This window comes from Dipodomys spectabilis, unplaced genomic scaffold, assembly GCF_019054845.1.
Source record: "Dipodomys spectabilis isolate Male_0828 unplaced genomic scaffold, ASM1905484v1 ptg000488l, whole genome shotgun sequence".
Lineage (NCBI taxonomy): Eukaryota > Metazoa > Chordata > Mammalia > Rodentia > Heteromyidae > Dipodomys > Dipodomys spectabilis.
In genome coordinates, this window is record NW_024871165.1 from 643,938 (window position 1) to 671,381 (window position 27,444).

The window sequence follows — 27,444 nt, forward strand, 5'->3', positions numbered from 1 at the left end:
TTTCCCAGGAGAAGATGGAGAAGAGGAGAGTGTTGCAGAGCTGCTGTCACTCCTCACCAGGGAAGGCACAGACAGCAGTGTCCAGATGCCAGCACAAGCTCAGCCTCCCACCCTCCTCCCCAACACTGCTTCAGAAGTAACTTGAAGACAGCATGGAAACTGCCAGAGGAGAGGTCAGGGTTCGTGACCCCATAGTGGACTCCCTCAAGGAGTATGTCCTGCCCCAGATGCCCCACATCCAGATCTGCCCACAGCTCCCAGGCTCAGGGGAGGAGTGCTCTCTCACTTTCTCCTGTAGATTGATGCGGATGATGACTCGCTAAGTCACATACTGACTCTCAAAAGCCTTGGCAGCCACCAGAAGTAGGTGACCAAGTGGCTTTCTCTCAGGCCTCCATCTGCCGGGCAACGGGAAGGTTAAACTGGTGGTAGGGTAGGGTAGAGGCTCAAGGGAGTTGGCCCAAACTCAAGGGACATCTAATGGCCCATTGGTGGCCAGGAATGAGTCCTATGTTTTGCTTATCACAAAGAATAAATTGTTTTCAAAGCAATAAAAAAAAGTCTACAAAGAAAGATTTGTTCTTCCAACCCTGGGGCTTGAACTCAGGGCCTGGCCACTGTCCCTGAGCTCTTTTTGATCAAGGCTGGCCCCACCTCCCCTTCCAGCCTTTTCTGTGTGGAATAGAACCAAGAGCTTCAGGCATGCTAGGCGAACACTACCAGTGAGCCACATTCTCAGGTAGGATGATTTTTCCCCCTCCCAAACCCATATGGCCATTCCTCAGATAAATAGGAAGTAGGGGCTAGGATGAATATGAAACACAAGTCTGGTTCCCCCCAAAATATTCCCCCGCCCCCTCTTCCCACACCCTGAGTTGAAGTTTCTCTTCTACCATTGAGGGATGAGAGGGAGAGGGGAGTCCCAAGAGAACACCAAAAACCGTGGCCCCCTGAGTCCCACATCCTTCCCCACACAAGTGGTCCTCCAGATTGTGATTTTACCTGACTCAATGTGAAGTCTACACTGTCTCCCCACCACTGCAAGGCTCAGGATGAAATAAAAGTCAGCCCAAAGTGGAAGCTCCTAGTCCCAGACCTACTTCCACCTCTGACTGCCCCTAGTTAGGCCAGACCCACCATTCACCACTATGTTGGTGGTGATGACCTCATGGATGGATTCCGGGAAGAAGATCTATGGCAAAGAGCAGAAGCAGCAGGGTGAGCAGGGCAGAAAGAAGTGTGGTGATTGCTCTGGGATCTTCCTTGGAGCCCTCCCTTCCAGCCAGACCCATGCTGACCCAAAGAACGGACAAGGCCAGGGGGTGAGACGAGATGGAGGAGCACAGTACAAAAAGAGGTACTGCTTGGTCTTGGAGGACTTGATTAATTCCAATTATAATTAATTCCAATTATATTTGGCCCATGCCAATCCCAAAGACAGCATGCAATGCCTCTCCCTGTTGTTGTTGGCAGTGAGCATTGTCCCTGATCTCTTTTTCTCTACCACTTGAGCCACAGTGCCACTTTTGTTTTCTGATGGTTCAACGACATGTCTCATACACTGTCCTGCCCAGACTGGCTTGGCACCATGATCCTCCAGATCTCAGCTTCCTGAGTAGCTAGGATGACAGGCATGAGCCACCAGTGCCCAGTATGTGATGCCTTTTGAAGGAATCTTGGCGAGTCTGTAAAGGAGCCTCAAAGGGCCTGGATAGACCATGACCCAGTCAAGTAGCTTGGATGGGGGAAGGTTGACCTTCTAGCCATTCTGTTCCCCCAAAATTGAAGATGCCAGGTGATGTTGATGCACCAAACACCTAGGCCAGCAGCCACCAGGCTTAGTGGGGGAAAAAGTAGAGAATACCCAAAGACTGCAGTGTAGAAATCTCTGATTTTGCATGCATGTAGTGTGTGTGTGTGTGTGTGTGTGTGTGTGTGTGTGTGTGTGTGTGTGAACTCAGGGCCTAGGCTCTATCCCTGAGTTTTCTTGCTCAAAACTAGTGCTGTGCCACTTGAGCCACAGCCCCACTTGATTTTCAATGGTTAATTGTAGGTAAGAGTCTCAATGACTTTCCTGTCCAGCGTGGCTCTGAATCATGATGGGTGCCCAATGGAAGCAAGAGTAAACACAACTCGCAAGTACAATCCCTATGGTGGGCCACTCCTGACCCCTGGTGGCCACACGGGGAACATGCGATCCCATGCCATTTTCTTCTAAAGTTCAATTTGGGCAAGTTACTAGGCCCAAGCTGACTTTTGCTCACCCTGATTGCTGATGCCAGAGCTGGTCTGTTCCACCCTAGGCCAAGAGAACTCCAGGAGGCCCATCTTTCCAGGGACAGAGGGAAGGGATAGGTCAGTTCCACGCTGAGCTAAGAGCCTTTGCCCACAGATACCCCAACTTGGCCTTACTTATCACCATAAGACCTGTCAAAGAACAACCCCAAAAAACAAAATTGGAGCTGTGCCTCCAAGTGGTAGAGCTCTAGCATTGAACCAAAGAGTTCAGGGACAGGGCCCCCAAGCTTTGAGTTCAAGACCCCCAGCTGACTTCCCCCATAAAACACAGCTTGTCTAAATGTGAACTAGTAGGATTTGTGCAGTGTTTCTGAAGAATGGTGATACTGAAGAAAGCACCCTAATTCTAGTGACAGCTGAACTTGTGACATACAGCTATGTGCTGAGTCCTTCACAGGGCGCTATTTACTGGGTTCTTCCCTCATGGGAGTTATGTGCTGAGTCCTCAAAAAGGTGCTGTTTGCTGAGTCATCCCAAAGGGTGCTATGTGCTGAGTCCCTGAGAAGAGTGGGCCATCCTGGGTTTTTTAAAGGGGGCTTTGTGCTGAGTCCATTATACAACGTATTGTATGCTGAGTCCTTCAAAAGGTTTGGTGTGCTAATGCATCCTAAAGAGTCCTGCCTATGTGTGAGCCTATGAGAAGAGAGGGATGAGGTATATTTTGAGTGCTGTGTGCCAAGTCCTTTACATTGCCTGCTCTGTACTGTCCTTCAAATGGTGCTGTGTGCTGAGAGCTTCCACAGTGTGGTATGTGCTGAGTCCTTCAAAATTGTTCTGTGTGCTGAATTTATTGAAGGAAGCTGTGCACTGGGTGTTTTACACAGTGTGCTTCAACACAGAGTGTGATGAGTCCCTGGAAAAGAGTGCTATGTGCTGTGTGTTTCAAAGTCCTTTACTGAGTCCTTTACACTGTGGGCTATAGACTCCCTCCTTCAAACGGTGCTGTGTGCTGAGTACTCTACCCAGCATACTACATGCTGAATCCTTCAAAAGGAGCTGTGTGCTGACTCATTTACACAGGGTGCTTTGTGCTGATTTTGGAAGTGTGCTGTGTGCTGAGTCATTCCAAAGGGTGCTATGTTCTGAGTCCTTGAGAGGTGGTTATCCCCAACACACACACACACAAACACACACAAATACACATACATGTGTCACAATGCACCTGCTTGGTGTGTGGAGTGGAGGGGGATGGAGGGGTGAGGCTGAGGTGAGATTGGATCCACTGAGCCGGTACTAGGGTTGGGGGTTAGTGCTGAGCTGAGGTAAGGCTGTAATTGCCATCTTCTAGAAGCCTCAGGGCCCAGTCAGGGCTGCAATTGTGGCCAGGGGTGGGAGGCGGAGCCCAGGGGAAGTGGGGGTGGGGCCCAGGAGCGCACTTTGGTGGCAGCAATGGCCTGGGGCCCAAGGGGGCAGGGGTGTGTGCACAGAAGGGGCGGGGTGACCCAGGAGAGGAGTGTGAGGCCAAGAGAGAGCTGGGAGAAGAGCGAGCATGAGCACAAGCACCAGTGGAAATGGCTTCAGTGGCTGGAGGCTGCTCCTACCATTGTGTTTGTCCTGGTCAGGAGCGCAAAGCATGCGGAGCCTGCATGGCAGGCACATTGCCACATGCAGCCCCTTGGAGGCACCCAGGCATGGTGGCCCTGAGTCTGAGGTCCCGGTGCAGGGAGCACGGTAGAGGCAGTGGCTGCTGATTTAGCAGCGGCCTCAGATTAGGATGCCACTGAGGCTGCGGTGGTGCCTGTGGAGGAGCAGAAGCTGTGTGCAGCCCCACCAAGTGCCCACACTGCTTTTCAAACATGGCGCTGCTGGCTCAGACCTGAGGAGCCTTTAGTGGTCACCTGGCAGAGCTGGTGCGCCCTTGACCTGCTTGTGGCCCTGATTTGGTTCCGGCCCTCGGTCCTCAGACTCCCGACCCACACGCCGAATCGCAGCCTACAGCTTCTCCCAGCAGCTCACGTGTGTGGCCGACCTGCGCTCCCACACTCCACGATCACCCCCCTGTATACCCTGCCCCCCACTGTACCCTTCCTTCCCACCCTTGGGGACCCGGACCCTTCCCTCTCCCCTCCAAGTCCTGTCCTGCCTGCACCTCCCCCATGCCCCACAGTCTGTCCTGGCTCTGCCACAAATCCACCCCAAGGGTGGTGTTTGGAGGTGGGTGTCCACCCGGGGATCCCACCCTCATCCTTAGTGGCCAGTGTCCCAGGAAAAGGGGAGCTGCAGGGATGGGAAGGAGGGGTCACCACAGAGCCCCTGGCCTGGAGCAGTGGGAGCCACACAGCCTTGCATCTGCATCCTTTCTCTCCCTTGTGGGAACCTGGTGGCTTTAGTCAGAGGTGGGGAGCAGTACCCCACACCTGCCTTCTTAGGTCTTTTCCTTTTTGATGGGGAGGGAGGTGTAGGATACAGAAGATAGGCCCCCCTTGCTGTGTGAGTCCTTGTCTTCTGTGCTCAGTCACACTTTCACCTGAGGACATTCCCAGAAGAGCCCAGTAGAGAGGTGAGGGCACTGGGGTAAGATAGAATGCGGGTATTTGGGAGAAAAACACACCCCGTCTGACAGACATACAATCGGCCTGTACCCCCAACCCCAGCTGTCAACAGTTCTGACTGTGTGATCCCATTTCCCAGTTCTGCCAGCTTCTGCTAGTACTCCCAGTCCATCTGGTCTCCTTGTCCTCCCCAAGAATCTGTCAAGTCGCCCAGAAGTATGTAGGCTGGAAGTAGGGATTCCATCCATGTATATAGCCTTTAGGACCTCATCAAAGTCCCCAACAACGCCCCCACCCCAGGTCAGAACCTCTCTGGAGGCACCATAACCCCCTGCTTTGTTTTCTGTCTAGGCTCTGAGGAGCCACGTGTCTCGGGACTCCTTCACCCAGAGTCCTAGCCTAGGGTTTTGGTGAATGGGGAGTCAAGGCTGGTTGTTCCCAAGGGGAAGGGTCTGGCCCTGGAGAACCAGGGAGGGAGGGTGGTTTTGCATTATTAGAGCATTGTTCCCCTTGGGTGGTTGCCCCTGGTTCTGACAAGGGAACTCCAGTGTTTGAGTTGGTACATTGCCTAGATGAGAAATCAACAAATTCAGGAGAGGCACTGCTCTGAGTCTGTGTGTTTAGGTGTGTATGAGAGACAGAGAGACAGAGAGAGAGAGAGAGAGAGAGAGAGAGAGAGAGAGAGAGAGAGAGAGAGAAAGAGAGAGAGAGAGAAATCATCTTTCTCATTGTACAGTTAGCATGTCTAAAAAGAGCAAAAGCATTTTTTTGGGGGGGTCCGGTTGTAGGGCCTGAACTCTGGGCCTGTGCGCTGTCCCTCAGCTCCTCAGCTCAAGGCTAGCACTCTAGCACTTGAGCCACAGCGCCACTTCTGACTTTTTTGTTTTTGTTTACATGGTGCTGAGGAATCAAACCCAGGGCCTCGTGCATGCAAGGAAAGTGCTTTACCACTGAGCCACCTTCCTAGCATGAGCAAACCATTTTATTTGTGTGCACGTATTTGTTGTTCTTTTTTCGTTAATGTCCAGTATGAGCCCAGCCACAATTTTTGTTTTCTCTTTCACAGTGTCATGGCTCCTTTAGAGAAGGTTTCATTACATCTTCCTTCCCATCATTTTCTCCCCCTTTCCTGCAGCCCGCAGTAACTGCTGGGCCTGCGTAGGTCTCACCTAGGAGGCCTGTGTGCACCGCAGACCAGCGTGGATACCTGCCCTTCTGTCTTTAGCCAGAAGGCTCATGAGGCTACTGTGACCACAGCCGCAATCTTCCAGCCAGACATTCTGTTCTCATGTGTATAGTTGGAGCTAATTCAAAGTTGGGAATGTGTCTGCCAAACATAATTAGGGAAGGAGATAGGGTGTGTAGGGCAGGGGCTGTGAAGCTAGGAGGGTCTGGGAAGTGATGAACGGTGTGACATGGCAGATGGTTCACCATGACCGAGGATGAGAGGGGAATCTTACCCAGGGCATTGACGGTGTCCATGGGCATCTGAGCAGGGGGCTCCCTGCCCCCAATGTTGCCATGGATTTCCTCCCAGGGCAGTGCACTGGTGGGCAGTCCTCCCTGGAGTCCTGCAGACTCCAATCTGTGTCCCTCTTGGGCTGTTTCCAGCTGGACAATGGTAGGCAAATGTGTTCCGCCTGCTAGAGCCTGCTTGGGATCAGGATATGGCAGTTACCTGAGGCTCTCTGAATGCCATTTTCTGTAACCTGCTGTAGGCTGTCTGGAAGGAAAAGGGAACTACTGATTTTGGAACCCATTAAGTTTGAGTGGGACAAGTGAAATGCCAGCTTTTACAAGGTTTTTTCTTGAAGCTGGCAATTTCTACTAACGTCTGGGATTCTGGGTCAAATTAGATGGACCATTTCAGCCACCAAACAATGACGTTCAAAGCGGCACAGGCAGAGTTCCCTAGCCAGATCGTTTCCTACTACGAACGTCGTGCCTTGACTGCCTTTCTCTGGCAGCTGCTGATTCTCCTCCGGCTCTCTCTAGGGTGACCACCACAGTTGAGAATGTCTTGGGGAGCAGAGATTGTGACCTCGCCATCCGCAGCCTGCCAGCTGTGAGCAGAAACAATTCCCAGCACCTGCACTGGAATCTGGGAGATTCAGAGACCCGGGATGCCTCAAGGATCCTTTCTCTGCAACATGAAACTTGGGGGCCAGATATAGTGGACCATCCTGTCTGTCCCAGGGAGTGGAGAGAAGGCCCCATGAGCCTGGCGTTCACCTCACAGCAACCTTGTTCACACCTGAGTGGGGAATGGAGTGCCACAGAGCTGGTTAGTGGCTGGACAGCAGTTTTTGAGAAGATAGGCTTCCCAGAGGCCCTGGAATCCAGTGAGTACACCATGGCTCACATCCTTGCAACCAAAACAGTTAAGTGCGGTGGGTCCAGGAGGGTGGGAAGAGGGAGGAGGGAGAACTGTGGGAGAACTACATCAGGCTTTGCCCCCACCCAGGATGCTTACCTGAATTAGATGGGACTTTTCTGTAGTATTGTCATAGACAGATGCTCATTTATTTATCCAATAAACCATTACAGTTTGTGTCAAGCCCAGGGGGAAAGGGGAGGGTCATACACGATGAAAGGTTCCAGTGCTGGTTCCACAGCACATGAAGAAATCTTGGTTTGAGCTGGATACCATTGCTTCACTCCTGTCATCCTAGCTACTTAGGAGGCTGAGATGGGAGGATTGAGGCTTAAGGCCCATGAAGGAAAGCCTATAAGACTCTTATCTACAACTAACTACCAAAAAAAAGTGGATGAGTGGCTCAAGCCATAGACTGTTGGCCTTGAGTAAAAAGGCTCAGAGACAGCACCCAGTCTATGATTTTAAGGCCTAGGAGTGACACAAGGAGAGGAAAGAGAAAGAGAGGAGGGAAGGATGGAGGGAGAAAAGGAGGAAAGGAAGGAAGAAGGGATCATGCAGGCCTTGGTTTGGAGTTCCTGGATCAAGGGAGCCAACCATTCACAATCTCTGTGGGGACAGTTTCAGAGCCTAAAGACAATACGTAGGAGCAAGCCACTGTCCCCTCAGCAACTTCATGACATCCAGGATCTGAGTGGTCGCCAACTTCAGAGGGAAACAGCCTCGGGTAGACCCTAGGGCTCAGGGTGGGTCATGGAGTTTCAATGTCCCCTGGCTCACCGAGTTTATTTTCTGGTCAGATAAGAAGAAAGTGTCCAAAGGCTAGGGAGGATAGGGAGAGGGAGTGTCCAGAGGGGGGTGGCAAGGGATAAGCAGGAAGATGAAGAGGGAGGATGATCCCAGATCAGGTGTGTCAGGCCATTGAAGCCATGACCTCACCTGACAACCTAGACCATCAGTGATAGAGCCTTTGACCCAGACACATGGCCATTAAAAGTCCTGGCACTTTGGGTTCACCATTGACGACCTCGCTGTCGTCCACTGCAGGATGCCTGTGCAGTACATCCTTGGGTACTGGAACTTTTGCTGGCTCAATCTGAAGATTACACCCCCAGTGTTCATTCCTCGAGTAGAGACAGAGGTAAGACAGCCTGGGAATGATGGCAGGAGTCAGACCCGTGTTGCTCCCAGACTTCCTCTAGGGGACTCTAGGACCCCGTGACTGCCATTCTCAGAGGTAAAGGTGGGTCTCCTTGCTGGCTCAGCCTTTAGTCTAGATGGCAGATGTGGGATTTAGAGAGGGCAGACTGAAGGTCGAGGCTGGTGAGAAAACCAGAGGCACTGGGCTCTGAGCAGGGTTGTTTCTTTGAGGATACACAAACACAGGAATATTACTGAGATGGATCAGCCCTTTTCTCCTTCCCAAGAGAGAGGCACCGAGAGCCCTCCAGTCTGCATCCCTTGGCTGAGAAATTCACTCATTCTCATATCCTTTGGTTGTATAACTAGATCTCACCTGACTGCCCAGTGTCAAGGCAGGACAGTGAGAGATCTTGAGTCCTTGATGAGATCACGGGATTCTCAGTATGAGATTGTACTTGAATGTCCTGACTTGGTGCATGGTCAGTCCCATCTAAGACTGCCATGACCTAGGACATAGAATGTAGAGACTCAGAGCAGGATGGGGTCTATTCTGTTATTCTTGAGTATTATGTGTGAGCTTTGAGCTCCCGTGTGCTCACCTGCTTCCCTTTTTTGGGTGGGTCTATGCTAGAAAAAGCTTAAAACTAGGGCCTGGGTCCGATCCCTTTTTTCATGCTCAAAGCTAGCACTCTGCCATTTGAGCCATAGCTCAACTTGCAATGTTTTTGGGTGTTTAATTGGAGATAAGAGTTCTCAATGACTTTGTTGCCAAGAGTGGCATTCAATTGCAGTCGTCAGATCTCAGTTTCCTGAGGGGATAGTATGACAGGCATGGAAAAGCACCTTTGGCCAGGTGCCAATGGCTCATGGCTGTCATCCTAAATACTCAGGAGCTGAATCTTAGGATCAGGTTTCAAAACCAGCTTGGGCAGGAAAGACCCTCAGACTCTTCTCTCCAATAAAGCACCAGGAAACTGGAAGTTGTGCTGTGGCTCAAGTAGTACAGTGCTGGACTTGAGCTGAAGAGCTCAGGGATAGCACCCAGGCCCAGAGTTCAAGCCCCACAACCAACAAAAAGAAAGAAAGTAAAACATCTTTGCCTGCAAAGGACGGTGGAGGTGTGTTTGTGTGTATGTGTGTGTGTGGGGGGGGGGTGTGGTAGACATTTAGCGCCTGCTCTGTCATCATTTTAGATGGATTGTCCCAAACTCTTAGTTCACAGCAGCGGATTCTTCACTACAGGTGAAGCTCTGGGTTGGATGTCGACAATCGAACCTCAGTCTCCTCATGGGACAGTTGTGAGGAAATAAGGGACTAATACAGAGGGATCTTTGGAGCAGTGCCAGGCACAGAGGGAGCAGGTGTCAGATACAGTTCTCAATAATTCTGTGATTATATGACAGGAAGTTAACAGAAAGGGCTCAGATGGGGTCTGTTATTAATAGTGCAACAGGTGTGGGAATATGAAACAAAACATGTCTGTCTTTCATCATTACCCTATTCCCATGAGGAAGGGGATCCTTCACTGTATACAGTCTTGCAGCTGGGGAAAATGAGTCATGGTGAAGCCACGTGAACTACTCATGACCCCCAGCTGACAGGAAGCTCGGCCAGATTTCTCTGACATGCTTCCTAGGACAGTGGGTGTTATTCAGTCCACTTCTTGTGGTGGGAAGTCCACTTCTTGTCATTTGTGGGGTTTGAATTCTGGATCTGGATACTGTCCCTGAGCTCCTCAGATCAAGGCTAGCACTCTACCACATGAGCCACCACATCACTTCCGGTTTTCTGTTGGTTCTTTGAGGATAAGAGTCTCACATATCTTCCTGCCAGGGCCAGCTATGAGCCATGATCTTCACATCTCAGCCTCCTGTGTAGTTAGGATTATAGGCCTGAGCCACCGGCACCTGGCTTAAGTGTAATTCTGGTCTTCTCTCTCTCTCTCTCTCCCTCTCCCTCTCCCTTTCTCTTCCCCCCTCGCTCTCCCTCTCCTTCTCTTTCTCTCTCACTCTCTCTTTCTCTCTCTCAGGAACTGGTTGAATGGGTGCTGGAGGAGGTAGCCCAGCATCCCCATGTGGCTGGAACCCAAGGTGGCCCTCTCATTCTGAAGGTGGGCTGTGGGTCAGGAGTTGTTTTGCTCAGCCTGTTGAAGCAGCTTCATGAGGTAAGCCCCTCTGTGCCCTGGCTAGACTGTGACGGTTATTCATTGTCCATCCCATGTGTCCTTCCCCACATCCCTCTGCTACACCATTGAAGGAAAGTGGATGAGAAGGTGTCGCCTTTTCCCCCTGCCCAGCACAATCCTGGGCCTCTGACCTATACCCCCACCTATCTGACAAGACCCTGGCTATAAGACAATAAAAACACTCTGTGTGTACTACCCTTTGCTGGGGAGTGTCATTTTGGTTAGGGGGGTGGGGTTCAGAGGAAAGACTCCAGACCTGACACCTTCCAGGGGACATTTGTTCTTGTGACAGAGCCAAGTCATTGCTGTGGATAAGAACGAAGCCTCCATCAGACTGACCCAGAACAATGCTCAAAGATAGGTAGGCTGTTGAAGTATCAAACCCACTCATGTCTGCTTCCTACTCCCAACAAGTAGGTGTACTGTGGGTGGCCCGGCGCTGGGCCTAAGGGATTATGAATGGATGGTGGCAGTCAGGAGCTCATGGCTCCCACCCATCACCCTGGCTCTTTGGGAGGCTGAGGTTTGATGATTGTGACTCAGAGCAGCCCGGGCAGAAAAGTCCAGGAGATTCTTATCTCCCATAACTCACATCCCTCCCCAAACCCACACATAAGCCAGATGTGCTATGGCTCAAGTGGTAGAGCCTCAGCCTTGAACAAAAGAAGCTCAGGGATAACACCCAGGCCTTGAATCCAAGTCCTAGGACACAATCATAAAATAAATGAACAATGTACACATTTTATCTGACTACCAAGAAAGATGGATACAGTCTTCTGCTGGTACTTGTAGCCAATGGTAAGGGGCTGCCCTAGATGTTCCCCTAAACCTCTCCTTCTCTCCATTATCTGTCCAGGCTTAGGCTGCAGGACAGAATTCGGATCATCCCCCTGGATGTGACCTTTGGTACCCTCCCCTCCCCCACCTTCCTTGGGGTTAGGATCCTGGATGCACTCCCTGCTGGGACAATGAGGCACCGCAGAGATGAGAGTAGGTATCCTGGACACTTTTACACACACACACACACACACACACACACACACACACACACACACACATACGAACACACAAACACCCCTAAGTCAACTCAGACTAGCCTTTTCCAAAGACACATTATCTCCTTGGATTAACTGACCTAAGAGAGAATTTTGATTCCCTGTAATGATTATTTTAAATTGGGCTTGCTAGTTGACAGGAGATAAACAGGAGCAAAAAAAAAATAAAAGCCTTTGGTGCCCATCACCTCAGGCTCAGGCTCATGCCTGTCATCCTGGCTACTCCGGAGGCTGAGATCTGAGGATCACAGCTTGAAGCCAGCCATAAGCTGGAAAGTCCGTGAGATTCTACTCTCCATGGAACCACTGAAAAGCTAGAAGTGGAGCTGTGGCTCAAGTGGTAGAGCACCAGCCTTGAACAATAAAACTCAGAAAGACAGCTCCCAGATCCTCAGTGATCCTCCAGTGATGGAATCCAGGCCTTTCCCTTTGTGCACTGTCAACCCACATTGGCTGGAAGGCAGAGCCTTTCAAGGCTGGAAGACTGCAGAGAGGAGAGGCTCCAGCTCTGCCAAGGTGATCGGAATGGTCTTCTTGGAGGCAGCACTTGAAAAGGGGGTCTTGCTTAAGATTGAGGATCTGACAGGAAGCACAGAGAGCAAAGGTGCTGAATATGATGGACAACACATCAGAGCATGTTCATTTCCAGCCAGGGCTGCTGGTGAGAGACTCAGTATAGATGTGCGACTTGGTATAGATGTGCGAGACTGTCCTGAGACAGGTCTGAGGGGTCATAGAAGAACAGCTATCCAGGGCTGGAATTGTGTCTTAGAGGTAAAGGGCTCATCAAGCTCGCAGGAAAGCACAGGTTGGATTCCTAGGTCCTGCATACACAGAAAAAGCTGGAAGTGGCACTGTGGCTCAGGTGAAAGAGCCCTCCCCTGGAGACAAAGAAAGTCGGGGACAGCGTCGGGGTCCCAATGTCAGGCCCCAGGGCTGTCACCACAAAACAGTTCTCCCAGGGACCTTGGTGACAGGTGGATGGCTGTGCCCTGAAGCTCTCAGTAGATCCATTCGTGCTTTGTGTCTCCTTTGACAGAGGGGAGCTGGACACTCCTTTTGCCGTGGGCACCCGTGGATCCAGTTATCAGCAACCCTCCCAACGTCTTCCACCGGGATATGGAGCAGCTGGACCCAGAAATCCTCAGGTATCGGTTGGGTGGGGCAGGAGGATATAGGGCAGGCCCCAGAACTCCTTGTGGGTCTGATCTGCCCTGGAAGACCAGGCAATCAGGAGGAGGCAGATGGGAGCTTAGAGAGGGCTAGTGATGTGGAGGGGGCCCTTTAATCCCCATGGCCCCACTCAGATTCTGAGCCTCCCTTTGCTGTCACTGAGGGAGGTAGAGGGGTGTCTACGTGGTAGCTTCTAGAGGAGGACTAGGTGGAAATTCTGAAGGACTAGACACCTTAAGCCAGTCGCTCACCCCTCTCATCCCACACCTGTCATCCTGGCCACTCGGGAGGCTGAGATCCAGAGGATCTCATTTCCCAGCCCAGGCAGGATAGTACCACGAGAGGCTCATCTCCAATCCAACTGGAAGTGGCACTGTGGCTCAAGTGGTAGAGCACTGGCCTTGAAGAAAAATCGACATCAGGGACAGTACCCAAGCCCTGAGTTCAAGCCCCTCAACAAAAAAAGAAGAAAAATAAAACAAAAAAGAAAAAAAAAAAAACCAGGAAAGAAAGAAAGGCATCCCTTCCTTGCTTGCAAGAGATTTTGAAGCAGTATGGTTGCTATGGTTGGGAGACCAGATGCTGGCCTCCCCGGCTTTGCCCCAGTATGAAGCCATAACAGGGTGGGTGATGCCTTACCAAGAACTCCAGAGGTCGTGGCCTGTGGTAGGCAGGGAGTGGGTGAATGGGAGCAAGGGTGGGATGGCAGTGTCAATTATATGCTCTCCACTCATGGAAGAATGGTTTTGGATGCTGGTGACAAAGTCTGAAGTGTAGGGTTACATGTGGTTTGTGTCTTGATGAGTTGGGTTTTCCCTTGGTATTAGAAGGTGGCTGAAGCCGATTGTTGCCGGTGGCTCACAACTGTCATCCTAGCTACTCAGGAGGCTGAGATCTGAGGATCGCGGTTCAAAGCCAGCTTGGGCAGGAAAATCGGTGAGACTTTATCTCCAGTGAACAACTAGAAAGCCAGAAGTGGTACTGTGGCTTCAGTGGTAGAGCGCCCACCTTCAGCTCAAGAGCTAAGGGATTGCGTGCAGGCCCAGAGTTCAAACCCCATGACTGAAACCCAAAAATAAAGTAGCTGAGTTTTCTGCATAGTTGTATGTACATTTAGGAAATGCCAAGATGTGTTATGAGCCATTCCAGATGTGTGAGATGTCCTGAGTTTTGTCTACACTTGGTCTGAGAATGGTAGTGCCATCTTCTTGGGTGTGGGATGTTCAGGGTGCTCAGGGACTGCTGAGGCCTTGGGCTACCGTGTGTGTGTGTGTGTGTGTGTGTGTGTGTGTGTGTGTGTGTAAACATGATGTGTCCTTCATCTCTCTCTGTCTCCTCCCTGGGTGCCTGTCTGCTTCTTTCTGACCTTGGATGGTGCCCCTCCTCCACACTGACCTTGCCCTTTAGCACCCTGTCAGGGTCTACAATGAGTCTTAAATTGCCAGAGGCCTGCATTCCAGTTTTTCTTTGGGGCCCAAGTCCGGCCTGTCCAAATCTTTGGGCGCCTCCAGGGGATTCTGGATTCTGGGTCAGCATGGCCAGCTAGCATAGGGTCTCCCATGCCTCTGGGGGGCCTCAGTCATGCGATGTCCTGTCCTTTTCCTTAGCTAGGTCTCTGGCTGCACGTCCCTCCCTGCACGCTGGCAGTGGAGTGGGGGATGGAAGTTTTCTGGTGGCTCTGGACAGCTCGAGCTTGATTGCTGACCAAAGGCCGCTCAAGCAAGGAGGATCCGGGGCTACATGTGTGGTGAGGCCAAGGTGGCTTGGAAATATCCGTCAGTGTCTAGGAAATGTCAACATACCTTGTCGCAGGAAAGTCTATCTCACCCCCCGCCCCAGCTTGGCCGCTCAGGCCCTTCTAGACAATTTGGATGCCCAGAATACAGATGCACACACTTTAGATTCTAAGTCCAGGCAACTGGGAGATGAGAGACCAGTATGGCCAATACCTCAATGTTCTGGGGCATTAGCCTTGACCTGGCTATGCTCCCCTTGTTGTACGTTCATTTCTTAATCCAGTGCTGGCCCCACACCGGCCACTTGTGGCAGTGCTGTGAAAGTGGCAGGAGTGAGATCCAGGGTGACCAAAATCTGGATTTATGGCCTAATTGGGGGTGGAGTGGTGGCAAAGGGTGTCTTAAAAAAATCTTAGAGCTGGAACTCAGGGCCTAGGCACTGTCCCTGAGCTTCCATTGCTCAAAGCTAACACTCTACCACTTGAACCACAGCTCACCTTTCATCTTTTTTAGTAGTTTAGTGGAGAGATGAGTCTCACGGACTTTCCTGCCTGGGCTGGCTTCTTATGTAGCTAGGATTGCTGGTATAAGCCATTGGGATCTGTTAAGGATGTTTTTGTGTGTGCTTTGTGTGTGCTTTGTGTGTGTGTGTGTGTGTGTGTGTGTGTGTGTGTGTGTGTGTGTGTGTTTGTGTTTGTGTTTGTGAATTTACCGGGGTTTGAACTCAAAGCCTAGGTGGTATTCTTTAGCTTGGTTACATAAGATTGGTGCTCTACCACTTGAACTACAGTACACTTCAGCTCCCAGAAGCCCCTGACTATGTGGAGAACATAAAGCTCAAACCTGATCATATTTCTTTGTCCTCAGGGAAGGGTATGATCCCTCTGAAGCCTGGAGGAGTAGGGGTGGAGTAGGAGGGGTAACTGTAGATGGGTGCTAGGCTGGTAGAGAGGTACTCTGGTTTTAGCCAAGAAGGATAGTGATAGCTCAAGCTCTCATATTCCTAGCTACTCAGGAGGCTGAGATCTGGGCAAGGAGGGGCAGAAGCTGCAAGATGGCAGGGTAGGTAATGCCCACTCATCTAAGGATCACAAGAGTGTAAATCTGTCAGGCACACCTCGGGTGGGTGTTGAGTTGGGCTCATGAAAAACTTGTGTGCTCACAAATCCACAGCTGGCTGGCTGCTGCTTCTAGCAGCACGTGGAGTCCCAGGGCTCAGAGCCCTTTTTACCTCACCAGTGCTTGGGGGCAAATGAAGGTCTGCAATCATGGGCCAACTACAAAGGCGCATCCGTAGTGTTCTTTCCCTAGGTCCTGTGGCCCCATGCATGGATGGAGGGGCAGGTTCCCTGGAACTTACTACCATGGCCCAGACCCCTCAGCCCAAGAAGGACTTAGGGAGAAACCACATGATCTGGCTTGAGAGTTTACTATGACTATGCCTCAGGACTGCCCCCAGTTCTGGCTCAGCTCATCATTACCACCTTCCTGTGTGTGTGGGTGCATCTTGGTACTAGGGCTTGAACTCAGGTCCTGGGCTCTGTCCCTCAGTTTTTTTCATTCAAGGCTAGCACTCTACCACTTGAGTCCCAGAAGAATATATGTCTCACCAGGCTCACTTTTTTTTTTTTTTTGCCAGTCTTGGGGCTTGAACTCAGGGTCTGGGATTGCTCCTGAGCTTCTTTTGCTCAAGGCTAGCCACAGTGCCACTTTTGGCTTTCTCTGTTTCCATGGTACTGAGGAATAGAACCCAAGGCTTTGTGCGTGCTAGGTAAGCACTCTACCGCTAAGCCACATTCGCAGCCCAAGGCTGAATTGTAACAGGAGTTATGAGGGTGGGATTTATTGGCTTACCCCATTCAGCATAGAAATCGCTGACTATGTCATATCTTTGCCGAGATTTGGGACCAGTCTGTGACTAGGCAACGAGGAATGATGAATGAGTGAGAGCCACCAGGCCCCAGAGGTCTAGGCTCACACACTACGGAGGGATAGAGAATATGGATCCAGAACCTTCGACCACTCCTACAGCCTAGGAACTCTGAGGGCTTGTCCCAGCTTGCCCAGCTTGGGTGGGCCGAGCATGGACAACCTGCTGAATGCCCATCATTCATATATCATCCATCCATAAACAGAGACATGGAGTTACTGCTGCCTTTTTTTTTTGGAGGGGGGCCAGGTCTGGGCTTGAACTATGAACCTAGGCCCTGTCCCTGAGCTCCTTTTGCTCAAGGGCAGTACTCTGCAACTTGAGTCACGATCCCACTCATATTTTTTTTGTTTTTGTTTTTGTTTTTGTTTTTTTCCTGTGATCTCTTAGAAATAAATGTCACCTACTTTCCTGCCCTGGCTGAATTCAAATTGGCATTCTCTACATCTCAGCCTCCTGAGGAGCTAGGATTACAGGCAGGAGCCATTGACACCTAGCTTTCTTTTCTTATTCTTTTTTTAACCATGACAATCTGAAATCTTCACCGTGTCATTCCAATGGTTTGCATTTGAAGTAAACTACCCTGGAGTTTGATTGCTAGGACTGTCACCCACAAATGGAGGGAGATCCTGACAAACTCATTCCTATTTGTGTGAATGTTAATGAAATAATAATTAAATTTGCAGTTAATTCATGATTCTATTTTAGAATGCCACACAAATATTATTGGATTTATATCTTCCATTCTAGCACTATGGTATGATTTCCCTAATTGAAGGATATTGACTAATTTTTAATTAATGCTTGTATAAGTATCCAACCATGATACTTCATTAAATGGTGGCATAATGTAATAACTAATAATTGGTAATTATATATATATAATTTAATATCCTCACATTCCCTCTCTTTCAGTATATATATATATATACACACACACACACACACACACACATATACATATACATATCTATCAATGTATATATTGGGCACTACTGTGGCTTGATCGAAGGTCTTCAGAACTTCCTGGCAGCTCAGTTTTCTGGAGGCTGGTGTGCTAAGACTGTTACCCCCATTTATAGATTGGGCATTGTAGGCCATGAGTTGAAATCCCAGCATGGCCAAAAACTTATTCGTGGAGTATGAAGCCAACTTTGACACATTTTTTTTCCTTCTGCGTGAAAGTCCTGGGTCTCAGTATAATGTATAATCCATATGCAAATATAATCTAGGTGATATGATGTAATAAATGTGTTACATGTGTAACAATACTAAATAAATAAGGGTAGTAAACGTCATACACAGTAAACCCATGCATGTAAATAGATCTCATATGTGAATATTATTTTTTCCAGTGCTGAGGCTTGAATTCAGGCCCTGGGACCTGATCTGAATTTCTTGTCTTAAGGACAATGCCACAGAATTACCCAGACCCTGAGTTCAAATCCCAGACCTGCCAGAAAAATGGTGCAAATTCCAAGCCAGGGCCTTATTATTTATTTATTTTTTGGCCAAGTATTTAGGTCTTGGCACCTCTGCCACAGCTGACCCTGGGATCCTAGGACCCGAGTTCAAATCTTGGGGCTGGCAAAAAAAAAAAAAAAATAAGGAGAAGGATAAAACTGAGAAGTTCAAGGAGGTGGTTTTACTATTTTTTTTCCTTTGTGTTGTGACCATCCTGGGTCTAAATGACAAGGCCCAGAAAGTGCACCTTGCATTGCTGATGTTTGGTGGACTATTAGGGAAGCCATAGCCAAAACTGGCAACTTAGGCCTGGAGGTCAAATCCCAGGACTACCACTAATGAATGGTGGGAGGTTCTAAGAAACCCATTCTGATGATACATCCATAAAAATGGAATGTTATAAAAGTAACAATTAAATTAGTAGTTTGTGTATGATTTTCATATTATAAAATTATACACAATTATACTACATTAACTAATTTTCAATTACTACTTTATTATGTATTCAATCATGATACTTAAAAAAGGAAGGAATAATTTAGTTGCCAATTGTAGTACTATCATATATGCAATTTCATAATATATAGACATCTCTCTTGTTTTATACATATACATCTATCTGTCTATCTATCTATCTATCTACCAATCTACACATTTATTTGTATATATACTTGTCACTCCTGGGGCTCAGTGTAGAGTGCTCTCCTAGTACATACAAAGCCCTGGTTTCTATTCCTCACTACCACATGCACAGAAAAATTCGGAAGTCGTGCAGTCTGACATCAAAAAAAAAAAAAAAAAAAGAATGTTCTGAGCACAATGATATAAGGATAGGATTGCAAATACCTCATCACAGGGCAAGCTGGGAGTCTGGTACTGACAACTGCCATCTAACCTGACTTAGCCAGAAGTAAACCACTGCAACCCAGCTAGCTCCATGGAACCAGATGCTGCTGGCTCATTCACCCCTGTCATCTAAGATACCTGGGGGCTGAGATCTGACACTGGTGGGTTTAAAACCCAGCCCTGGCAGGAAGTCTGCAAAAGTCTGAGCTGTGGCTCAAAGTTTTAGAGCTCTAGCCTTGAGCTAAAGATCTTAGGACAGTAGCCTCAACCCTAGAGTGCAATACCCATGGCTAACTCCCCCCCCAAAAAAACCCACCCCTCTAAACCATTAGATGTGAACTTTGTACAGTTTGTGACATGTTTCTGAAAGAATGGTGATACTGATGAAAACACCCTAATTCTAATGACAGCTTGTGGGATACAGCTATGTGATGAGACCTTCATGAGGTGTTTTGTGCTGTCTTTCACGGGGTGCATTCTTTCATCTGGTCCACAAATAAGATGATTGTGCACATAAGAAAGTTGAAGCTCAAATATGTCCCCATATCAGGGCCAAAATTATGTATGTATTGAACTCTAATGAGTTGTCTCCTGGCTTATTTTTCTCGGTTGTGACCCTTCCCTGTTGGGCTCATGGCTAGTGCCCTATCACGTGGAACCAAGGACCCTAGGCATCTGTAGTTGAGGTCTGTCATCCTGCCTACTCAGGAAGCTGAGATCTGAGGGTCTGGGTTCAAAACTATCCGGGACAAAAAAGGTCCCATGAGACTATTATCTCCTACTCACCACTTAGCAATGTGAAGTGGAAGCCAGCGCTGCTGACTCGTGCCTGTCATCCTAGCTACTCAGGAGGCAGAGAGCTGAGGATCACATTCCAAACCAGCCTGGGCAGGAAATTCCTTGAGATGGTTATCTCCAGTGTACCACCAGAAAGCCTGAAGGAGTGCTGTAGCTCAAGTGGTAGAGCTTGAGCTGAAGAGCTCGGAGACATCACCCAGGCCTGACATGGGAGGTGGCACAAATGAAGGCTTCCTGTCAAAACAGAGCACTGGGGAGAGAAAGAGCTTGGGGTACAAAGAGGCCTTTTTCTCCTGGACTTCAGAGCCCACCCACATTCATCCTCACCAATTGCCCCCAGATGAATTGCTACAACGCTGTACAGGAGTGAGGCTTTTTGTCTGCCTGTTCCAACAATGAAGCAGACTTCCTCCAGCTGCCTGGGGTGCACAGAAACACTCAGGCTACACTGGGAACAGTGAGGGGAGCCCCGGAACATGCAATGTCTTGAAAGCACTCTCTGTGCTATGAAATCATTCTATTCAAAGCAAATTTCCTAGCTGGGTGCTTTTGTTCATAGAGAATCTGGATGTTTACCAATAGAAATACATGCATAGATACACAGACACATGGAGTTACTGGCTCTTTTTTTGTGTGGCAGGTCCTGCGGTTTGAACTGTGAACCTAGACATTTTCCCTGTGCTCTTTTTGCTCAAGGAAGCATTTTATTGTGTCTTAAACCATGATTACTCTAGGCTGGGGTGCAGCTTTTTACACCCACAGATGATCCAGGGATCCTAGGATCCTAGTTCAACTCCCAGCACTGGCAAAAAAAAAAAAAAAATCAAACCAACACAAATGGAGGAGGAAAAAACCAGGAAGTTTTACATAACTGTTTTACCTTTGTTTCCTTTGCACTGTGACCATCCTGGGTCTCAATGACTTGGCTTGAAAATTGAATGTGACCTTGCATGGCTGAAAGCTGGTGGGCTATTAGTGAAGCTCAACTCACACATCTAGGTCCTGAGTTGGATTCTGGGACTGGCACCTACACACTGCTGAAGATCCTAGGAAACTTGTTCCTATATATGGGAACACTAATAGGATGTTTGAAATGTGCTAATTGAATTACTAATTAGCTTGTCATTCTATAAGTTTGTATGCAATAAATACAGCTCATTGATAATTTAATATTTATTAAGTCTTGTACTGTGATTAATTAATGGAGGCATAATTTTAGACCAAATAGGTGGTAGTATTAGAATATATAAAAGTAAGATATAGACATCACTTTATATAGAGTTATACACTAAAATCTACATAAGTGTCTATCTGTCTCTGTATACATTTATGGATGCATATACATACGTAAATACACACACACACTGAAATCTACACATCTATGTGTTTATATATTGGCCACCCCTAGGGCTTGATCTCAGGTCCTCAAAGTTGCCCGAGAGCTTCACTTGCATCAGACTGGTGTGCTAACATTGACTCATTCATGAAGTGGGCCTTCTAGGTCCGGAGTTCAAATAACAGAACTGCCAAAAACTTAATCCTGGTGGAAGAAGCCAATTGTCACACTTATTTTCCTTATCGGTGAAAGTCCTGGGTCTCAGGAATGATGTATAATACATAGGCAAATCTATATCCTACGAAATAGGATGTAAAAAATGTTATATGTGTAATCATACTCACTAAAATACATAATAAATAAATAAAACAGAATAAAATGAATAACTACACTAGCTGCAATATGCAGTAAACGTGTATGTAAATATAAACCATGGATTTAAAATGTATATGAGTGCTAGGACTTGAATTCCGGCCCTGGAGACAGGTCTGACTTTCTTGTCTTCCAGCATGGTGAGCTTCCCCTTCCCCACAATGCTGCAGATTTACCCAGACCCTGAGTTCAAATCCCAGGCCTGGCAGAAAAAATGGCCTGAATTCCAAGCCAAGGAGCCTCAAAATATTTTATATATTTTTCATGTATGTATGTATGCATATATGTATGTATGTATGTATGTATGCATTTTTATTTTGTCAAGCACAAGGCTTGAACTCAGGTCCGACAACTCTGCCTCAGCTTCTTTCACTCTAGCTACTGGACCCACAGCTGAACCTGGGTTCCTGGGCCCCAAAGGCTGACAGGAAAAAAAATAACACAAGAAAAAAAAAACCCTGGCACCTTGCATATGGCTGAAAGTTTTACATTTGTTTTCTTTGCAAGGTGACCTTCCTGGGTCGGAATGACACAGTTGAAAAGTGTTGGTAACCTAGCATTGCTGAAGGCTTGCAGACTATCAGGGAAGCCATAGGCCAACATGGCAACATAGGCCCTGGGTGGGAAGTCCGGTCCTGACCTTACCAATGGCAGGAGACCCTAGGAGTCTCGTTCCTATTCATAGGAATACCGATGGAAGGTTATGAATGTCAAGGTTGAATTGGTTGTTCCTGAATGATACTACTATAAAATTAGAGTGATTTTAGGAGGCCGATGGAGTTTAATGAATATTTTTGGCACACTAAATGAATACTATTAATTACATGGACGCAATTATTTTGGGACAGTGGTTGATTTAATTAATAATTCATTAAGGATGAAAACAATATTAATTACATGGAGGCATAATAAGTACCCAATAATTGGTAGTAATGTAGCATATATAACTGAATATTATATAGACATCTCTGGCACTCTATAAAGATCTATATTTATTTGTGTACTACCATCTGCATGTCAATCTGTTCTTATTTTGTCAAACCCTGGGGCTTGATCTCAGGTGCTGGGAACTAATTGTGGGCTCAGTATGCACCAGGCTGGCGTGCTGACATTCACCCATTCATGCATTGGGCCTTGTAGGCTGTGAGTTCAGATGCCAGCACTCACAAAAATTGAATCATGGAGTAAGAAGCCCATGGTGACACATGTTTTCCTTTTCTGTGAAAGTCTTGGATGTCAGGTGTGAAGTTTCATACATAGGCAAATCTATATCCTCTGTAATAGATGTAATAAATATTCCATGTGTAATAACAGTCAATAAAATAAATGGCAAATAGATGCATAAAAGAAAAAATTTAGTGAATAGATACACTAAGCACAATATGGAGTCAACATATGGGGCTTGATTTCAGGGCCTGGGAATTGCCTAGGAGCTGAATTGGCTGCTGTGCTTACAATCACTCATTCATGAACTTCTAGGCCCTGAATTTAGATCCCAGCACTGCCAAAAGTATAATCTTGGAGTGAGAAGCTGAGCATGACACGTTTTCTTTTTCTTTGAAAGTGCTCAGTGTCAGTTAGGATGTATAATTTGGATGCAAATCTATATGCTATGTAATAGGATGTCATAAATGTAATAAATGTCATAGGTGGAATAATTGTCACTACAATAAATGATAAAGGGTTGAATTAGTGAATCATTCTAGATTAAATTAGATGCAACAATTATAGGAAGTGTGTTAAGTTTTATTAATATTTTATTAAGCATTACCAGAATAAAAATTACATGGAGACATAATTAAATACCTAATAATAGGTAGTGACACATGATGTATAATTTAATTATATATAGATATCTGCCTCAATCTATAAAATATGTAAATATATGTATATATGTACATATATAATAAACAAGAACAGGATATTGAGTAATTATTAATTAATGCTTTATTAATTGCTCAACTGGGACGCATCATTAAATAGAGACATAATTTATTTATTTATTTATTTATTTATTTTTTGGTCGGTCGTGGGGCTTGAACTCTGGGCCTGGGCGCTGTCCCTCAGCTCTTCAGCTCAAGGCTAGCACTCTACCACTTGAGCTACAGCGCCACTTCCGGTTTTCTGGTGGTTTATTGGAGATAGGAGTCTCACGGTCTTTCCTGCCCGGGCTGGCTTTGAACCACGATCCTCAGATCTCAGCCTCCTGAGTAGCTAGGATTACAGGCATGAGCCACCAGCGCCCGGCTGGAGACATAATTTAATATCTAATAATTGGCAGTAATCCCTGCAACTACTGCTGTCTCCTTCTTGCCCTCATCACTGGCCTGTCAGTGCCAAAAAAGGCCTCCAGGAGAACCCCTCCACCCCTGCACCAAATGTATCCTGTACTTCGAGTGACTCCTGGTGGTCGTATGATCTACATGACCACAGAAGAGCATGAGGATAAATGTTACACACAGACATGAAGAACTAGTATGATGGCTTGACCTTCATGGCCTCTGAAAATGAAGGTTTAACCTGCATAAATTTTGCTTCACTATGAATTTTCTATTTTCACACTGAACACCATATACTTTCCTTGTGCTTCCTTTATTGGTTTTTGTCTTATTCTCTCCAAACAAGTATATTATCATTGATTGATACCACGTCTCTGGTGATGGCACCAGCAGATCCAAGTGGAAAAGGAAGTGGGACATAGAGTACCCATCCTTTTCACAAGAGTCCACCACAGGTCAGAAGAGCAAGTCTTAGGAGAGTGGGCACAGCTGCTGCTTCCCTCTCTGAAGCATGGCTCAAGTTTGGAGAGGGATTTCAGGACATCTGAAATATTGAATTATTGAAATATTGAATTATCTCCAAGACCAAAGAAACAACCACATCTAGTAATTGAGCTCACAAGTATACCATGGAGATCCAGTGAAAATGATCAATCAGATGAAGATAGGACACTGTTTAAAATACAGAGAAACAATAGGATTGGCACTGTTGGCAGGAGCAATTTGTGTGCAGAAGATAGGGCCAAGGAAGATGAACTGTAGTTGATTGACTAGAAAATGGTGACAGAGAAGAAACCAGTAAAGGCAATGAATGTGAAGATGGACAGGGTGCCATGGAAATCTCAGATGGTGCTTCTAGTGCAAGTAGTTATTCTTTGGCAAGTGATAGTAGGAAACCTCAGCTTCCTAAGGCAAGACCTGGCTTTATTGCCTAGCTGGACTAAAAGTCAAGATCCTCCTGCCTCACATTGCAGAGTTCTAGGATTACAGTCATGCATAACCACATTTCTGTTTGAAACATTTAACTTTCATGTTAGATTATTTCTTTTTCACCTGTGGCCTTTATAAGCCTGACTTGGGGACATTTTTGGACCTTGGCATGAACATTTTTCTGGATTATGAGGAAAGAATAATTATTCCAACAGTTTCCCATATTGAAACACCCACTCCTTGGGTACTTGTCAACTCACTGTGTTCATCTGGCCTGTGTGGAGATTGTCCATTCTGCTTTGGTCCTTAAGAGGTCTGCTAGATTCTCAGCTGTGTACCAGAAGAACACAGAGATGGAGGGTTTTAGATAGCAATGAGAAAAAAGAAATTTACTTCACTGAAACTCGGTTATTTGCCTTATTTTTGCCTGCCATATTTACCTTGCTCACAGTTTACATTCTTCTATGGTATAATGAAGTAATAACGTTTATTTTCCCCAGCATTTAAGTTTATTTCTTTGTTTTCATTGAGACAAACTTCTGAGAAAGAACAACTAACCTCATGCTCATTTCCACAAATGGATGTTTTTATTTTCATATTCCCTTGTAAGACAATAATTCTTGGTGTGGAAAGTTAGGAAATAGAAATAGATTAAAATTTTAAACATGATACATTTATTTGTGATGTCAGTAGGCTTTGGAATTTTAGTCACTAAAATGTGTGTGACTACTACGCTTACTCTTGCCCACTCTGGTGAGAGCATCCTTAATTACTAAGTTATTAACAAGTGAATGGATTGGCAGGCAAATTTTGAGAGTTTTTGTTTTCTTGGCAAACCATTAAACATTTCTTTAGAGGAAAAAATACCACACTATTTCTTCTCTTCATAGAGTCTACTATACTTCAGTTAATTCATCTGTAACTATTAGTATACAACTGAGTGTATTTGCTTTTGGGTTTATTGGAGCATTCTAGCAGCCACAAATAAGGGAAACCATGAAGCTTGTGTTCTCTGGGTCTGGATTACTTCCCATAATATAATGCTTTCCCAGTCTTTCCACATTATTACAAATGGTAGTGTATCATGCTCTCTGATGGATGAGTGGGATTTCTCTCTGTTTGTGTGTGTGTTTATACATACATTTATATATATGTATATATATGTACATATACACACATATATGTATATATTTATATCTATATATACATATATGTACATAAAATGTGGTATACATGTATGTAACCTCATACATACATACATACATACATATATATATATATATATATATATATATATATATATATATATATATATATATATATATATATATATATATATATATATGTAAGCTCATACATATATACCACATTTTATTGATCCATTCACCATATGAGGGTTTTCTGGGTACTGGAAAGTGAGAGACATGAGCCTTACCCTCTGTTTGTGGGAAGACATGAGCTCTTGTAGCAGCAGTACTGAGCCTTGTTACCCTTTTTTATGGCCTGAAGTGGTAAAAGCTGATCAACAATTTGTTCATTTTTGCAATTCCTGGGGCCTGAACTCAGTGCCTGTGCACTGTCCCTAAGCATTTTTTGCTTAAAGCTAACATATTAACCTTTGAGCCACAGCAACACTTCTGGCTTTTTCTGGGTATGTGGTTACTGAAGAATCAAACTCAGGGCTTCATGCATGCTAGGCAAGCACTCTACCACTAAGCCAACTTCCCAGCCCAAGATTTTATTTTTTAAAAGCTAACATGTAAAAGAACCAACTACATGAACAACTGTATTACAGGAGGCAAGCTCCATGACTAGAACCATGACTTCCCTGGCCAGAAACCTGGGAGACCAGGCCTTTGCCACAAGTCTCCTGTGTGGTCAGCTTCCAACCACTGAGCATCGTTTCATTGGCCTGAAAGGAAGGAGAGTTTTGAGATGTGAAACATGATGCAAGCAGACAGAGGGGGCCTCATCCCCCACTGTCAACACTGAGGATGGGTACTCACAAATCCCAGACCCTGTGGCACACATGCTAGTAGACACTAATTATGAATTGTGTGGAGTCATGATCCAATGGGCAGATGGGCTGGGCTATTATGAGAAAGGCATAACCTCCTTCAGAATCATATGGACTCCAAAAATGTGAACTAGAAAAGGTCTACTTTGTGTTTGAGATTATTGTTTTAACTTCCTTTATCTGCACTCTGTCCTCTAAAGCCAGCTCCCATGTGTGAACTCTTCATATGCAAGAAAATGAGCCATAAATAAGGCCAAGTAATTGTTAATCTTATGGAAGTCAGCCAGGCATAGAATGGCTGTCTGGGGTTTCTTTTCCTCTCTGAGTTACAAAAAGTGACTTGTTCCTGAGACACAGAGCCCATGTTCTAATGGCTGAGCTATTACTACTGGATATCACATTTCACCATGTGGATATAACTATAAGAGACAAAGCAGCCAGGACTTTGATGTTCCCAAAATTATTGCCATGCTGAGTGAGTCTGACACATGACTTCGAATGACTGCATGAAGGAAGTGGACATTCTTTTGTTTTTACAATATGTAATAGTGTATACATCGATACATGCTTATTCACTTTACATTGACTTTAATTTTGTCCCAGGTTTTCATTTTGGTTTCAGAGGAAAGTGTCTGGATTTACCATTCCAGCAACAGGCTCTCAGATGCTCATGCAGGGTGAAGAGGGGAGAATGGGTTGAAATGATGACTTCCTTCTGTGTTTCCCTGGCGGTGCTGAAAACCAGACCCAGAGCTTCTGGGCTTCAGGTAAACAAGCAGTGGATAGAGTCTCCCTTCTCAAGAGATGAAATCTTCATGAAAAGTGCCCAGAGGACACTACAGTTTCCACTGCTTTTTTACTTCCACGCAGTGCACAGAGCACACGAGCAAATGCTGGAGGGCACAGGTATGCCTGACTCACCACCCTTCAAGAGAGTCAAAAAAGATGAACACAGTGGCAGGGGACCTGTTCCTCAGCAGAAAGCCTTGCAAGGTTCTGAACATCACCCTAAGTGA

The 27,444-nt window shown here is 46.6% G+C and overlaps 1 protein-coding gene across 1 annotated transcript; it reads left to right on the plus strand.

Moving 5' to 3' along the window:
- The first annotated feature begins 1,168 nt into the window (after nt 1–1,168).
- LOC122098725 (MTRF1L release factor glutamine methyltransferase-like) lies at nt 1,169–27,444 on the plus strand. Its single transcript, XM_042669172.1, has 9 exons — nt 1,169–1,218; nt 7,062–7,170; nt 7,786–7,875; nt 8,210–8,305; nt 10,337–10,471; nt 10,785–10,847; nt 11,347–11,398; nt 12,587–12,695; nt 27,051–27,444. Exons 1-9 carry the CDS (start codon nt 1,169–1,171, stop codon nt 27,442–27,444), a joined length of 1,098 nt encoding a protein of 365 aa, XP_042525106.1.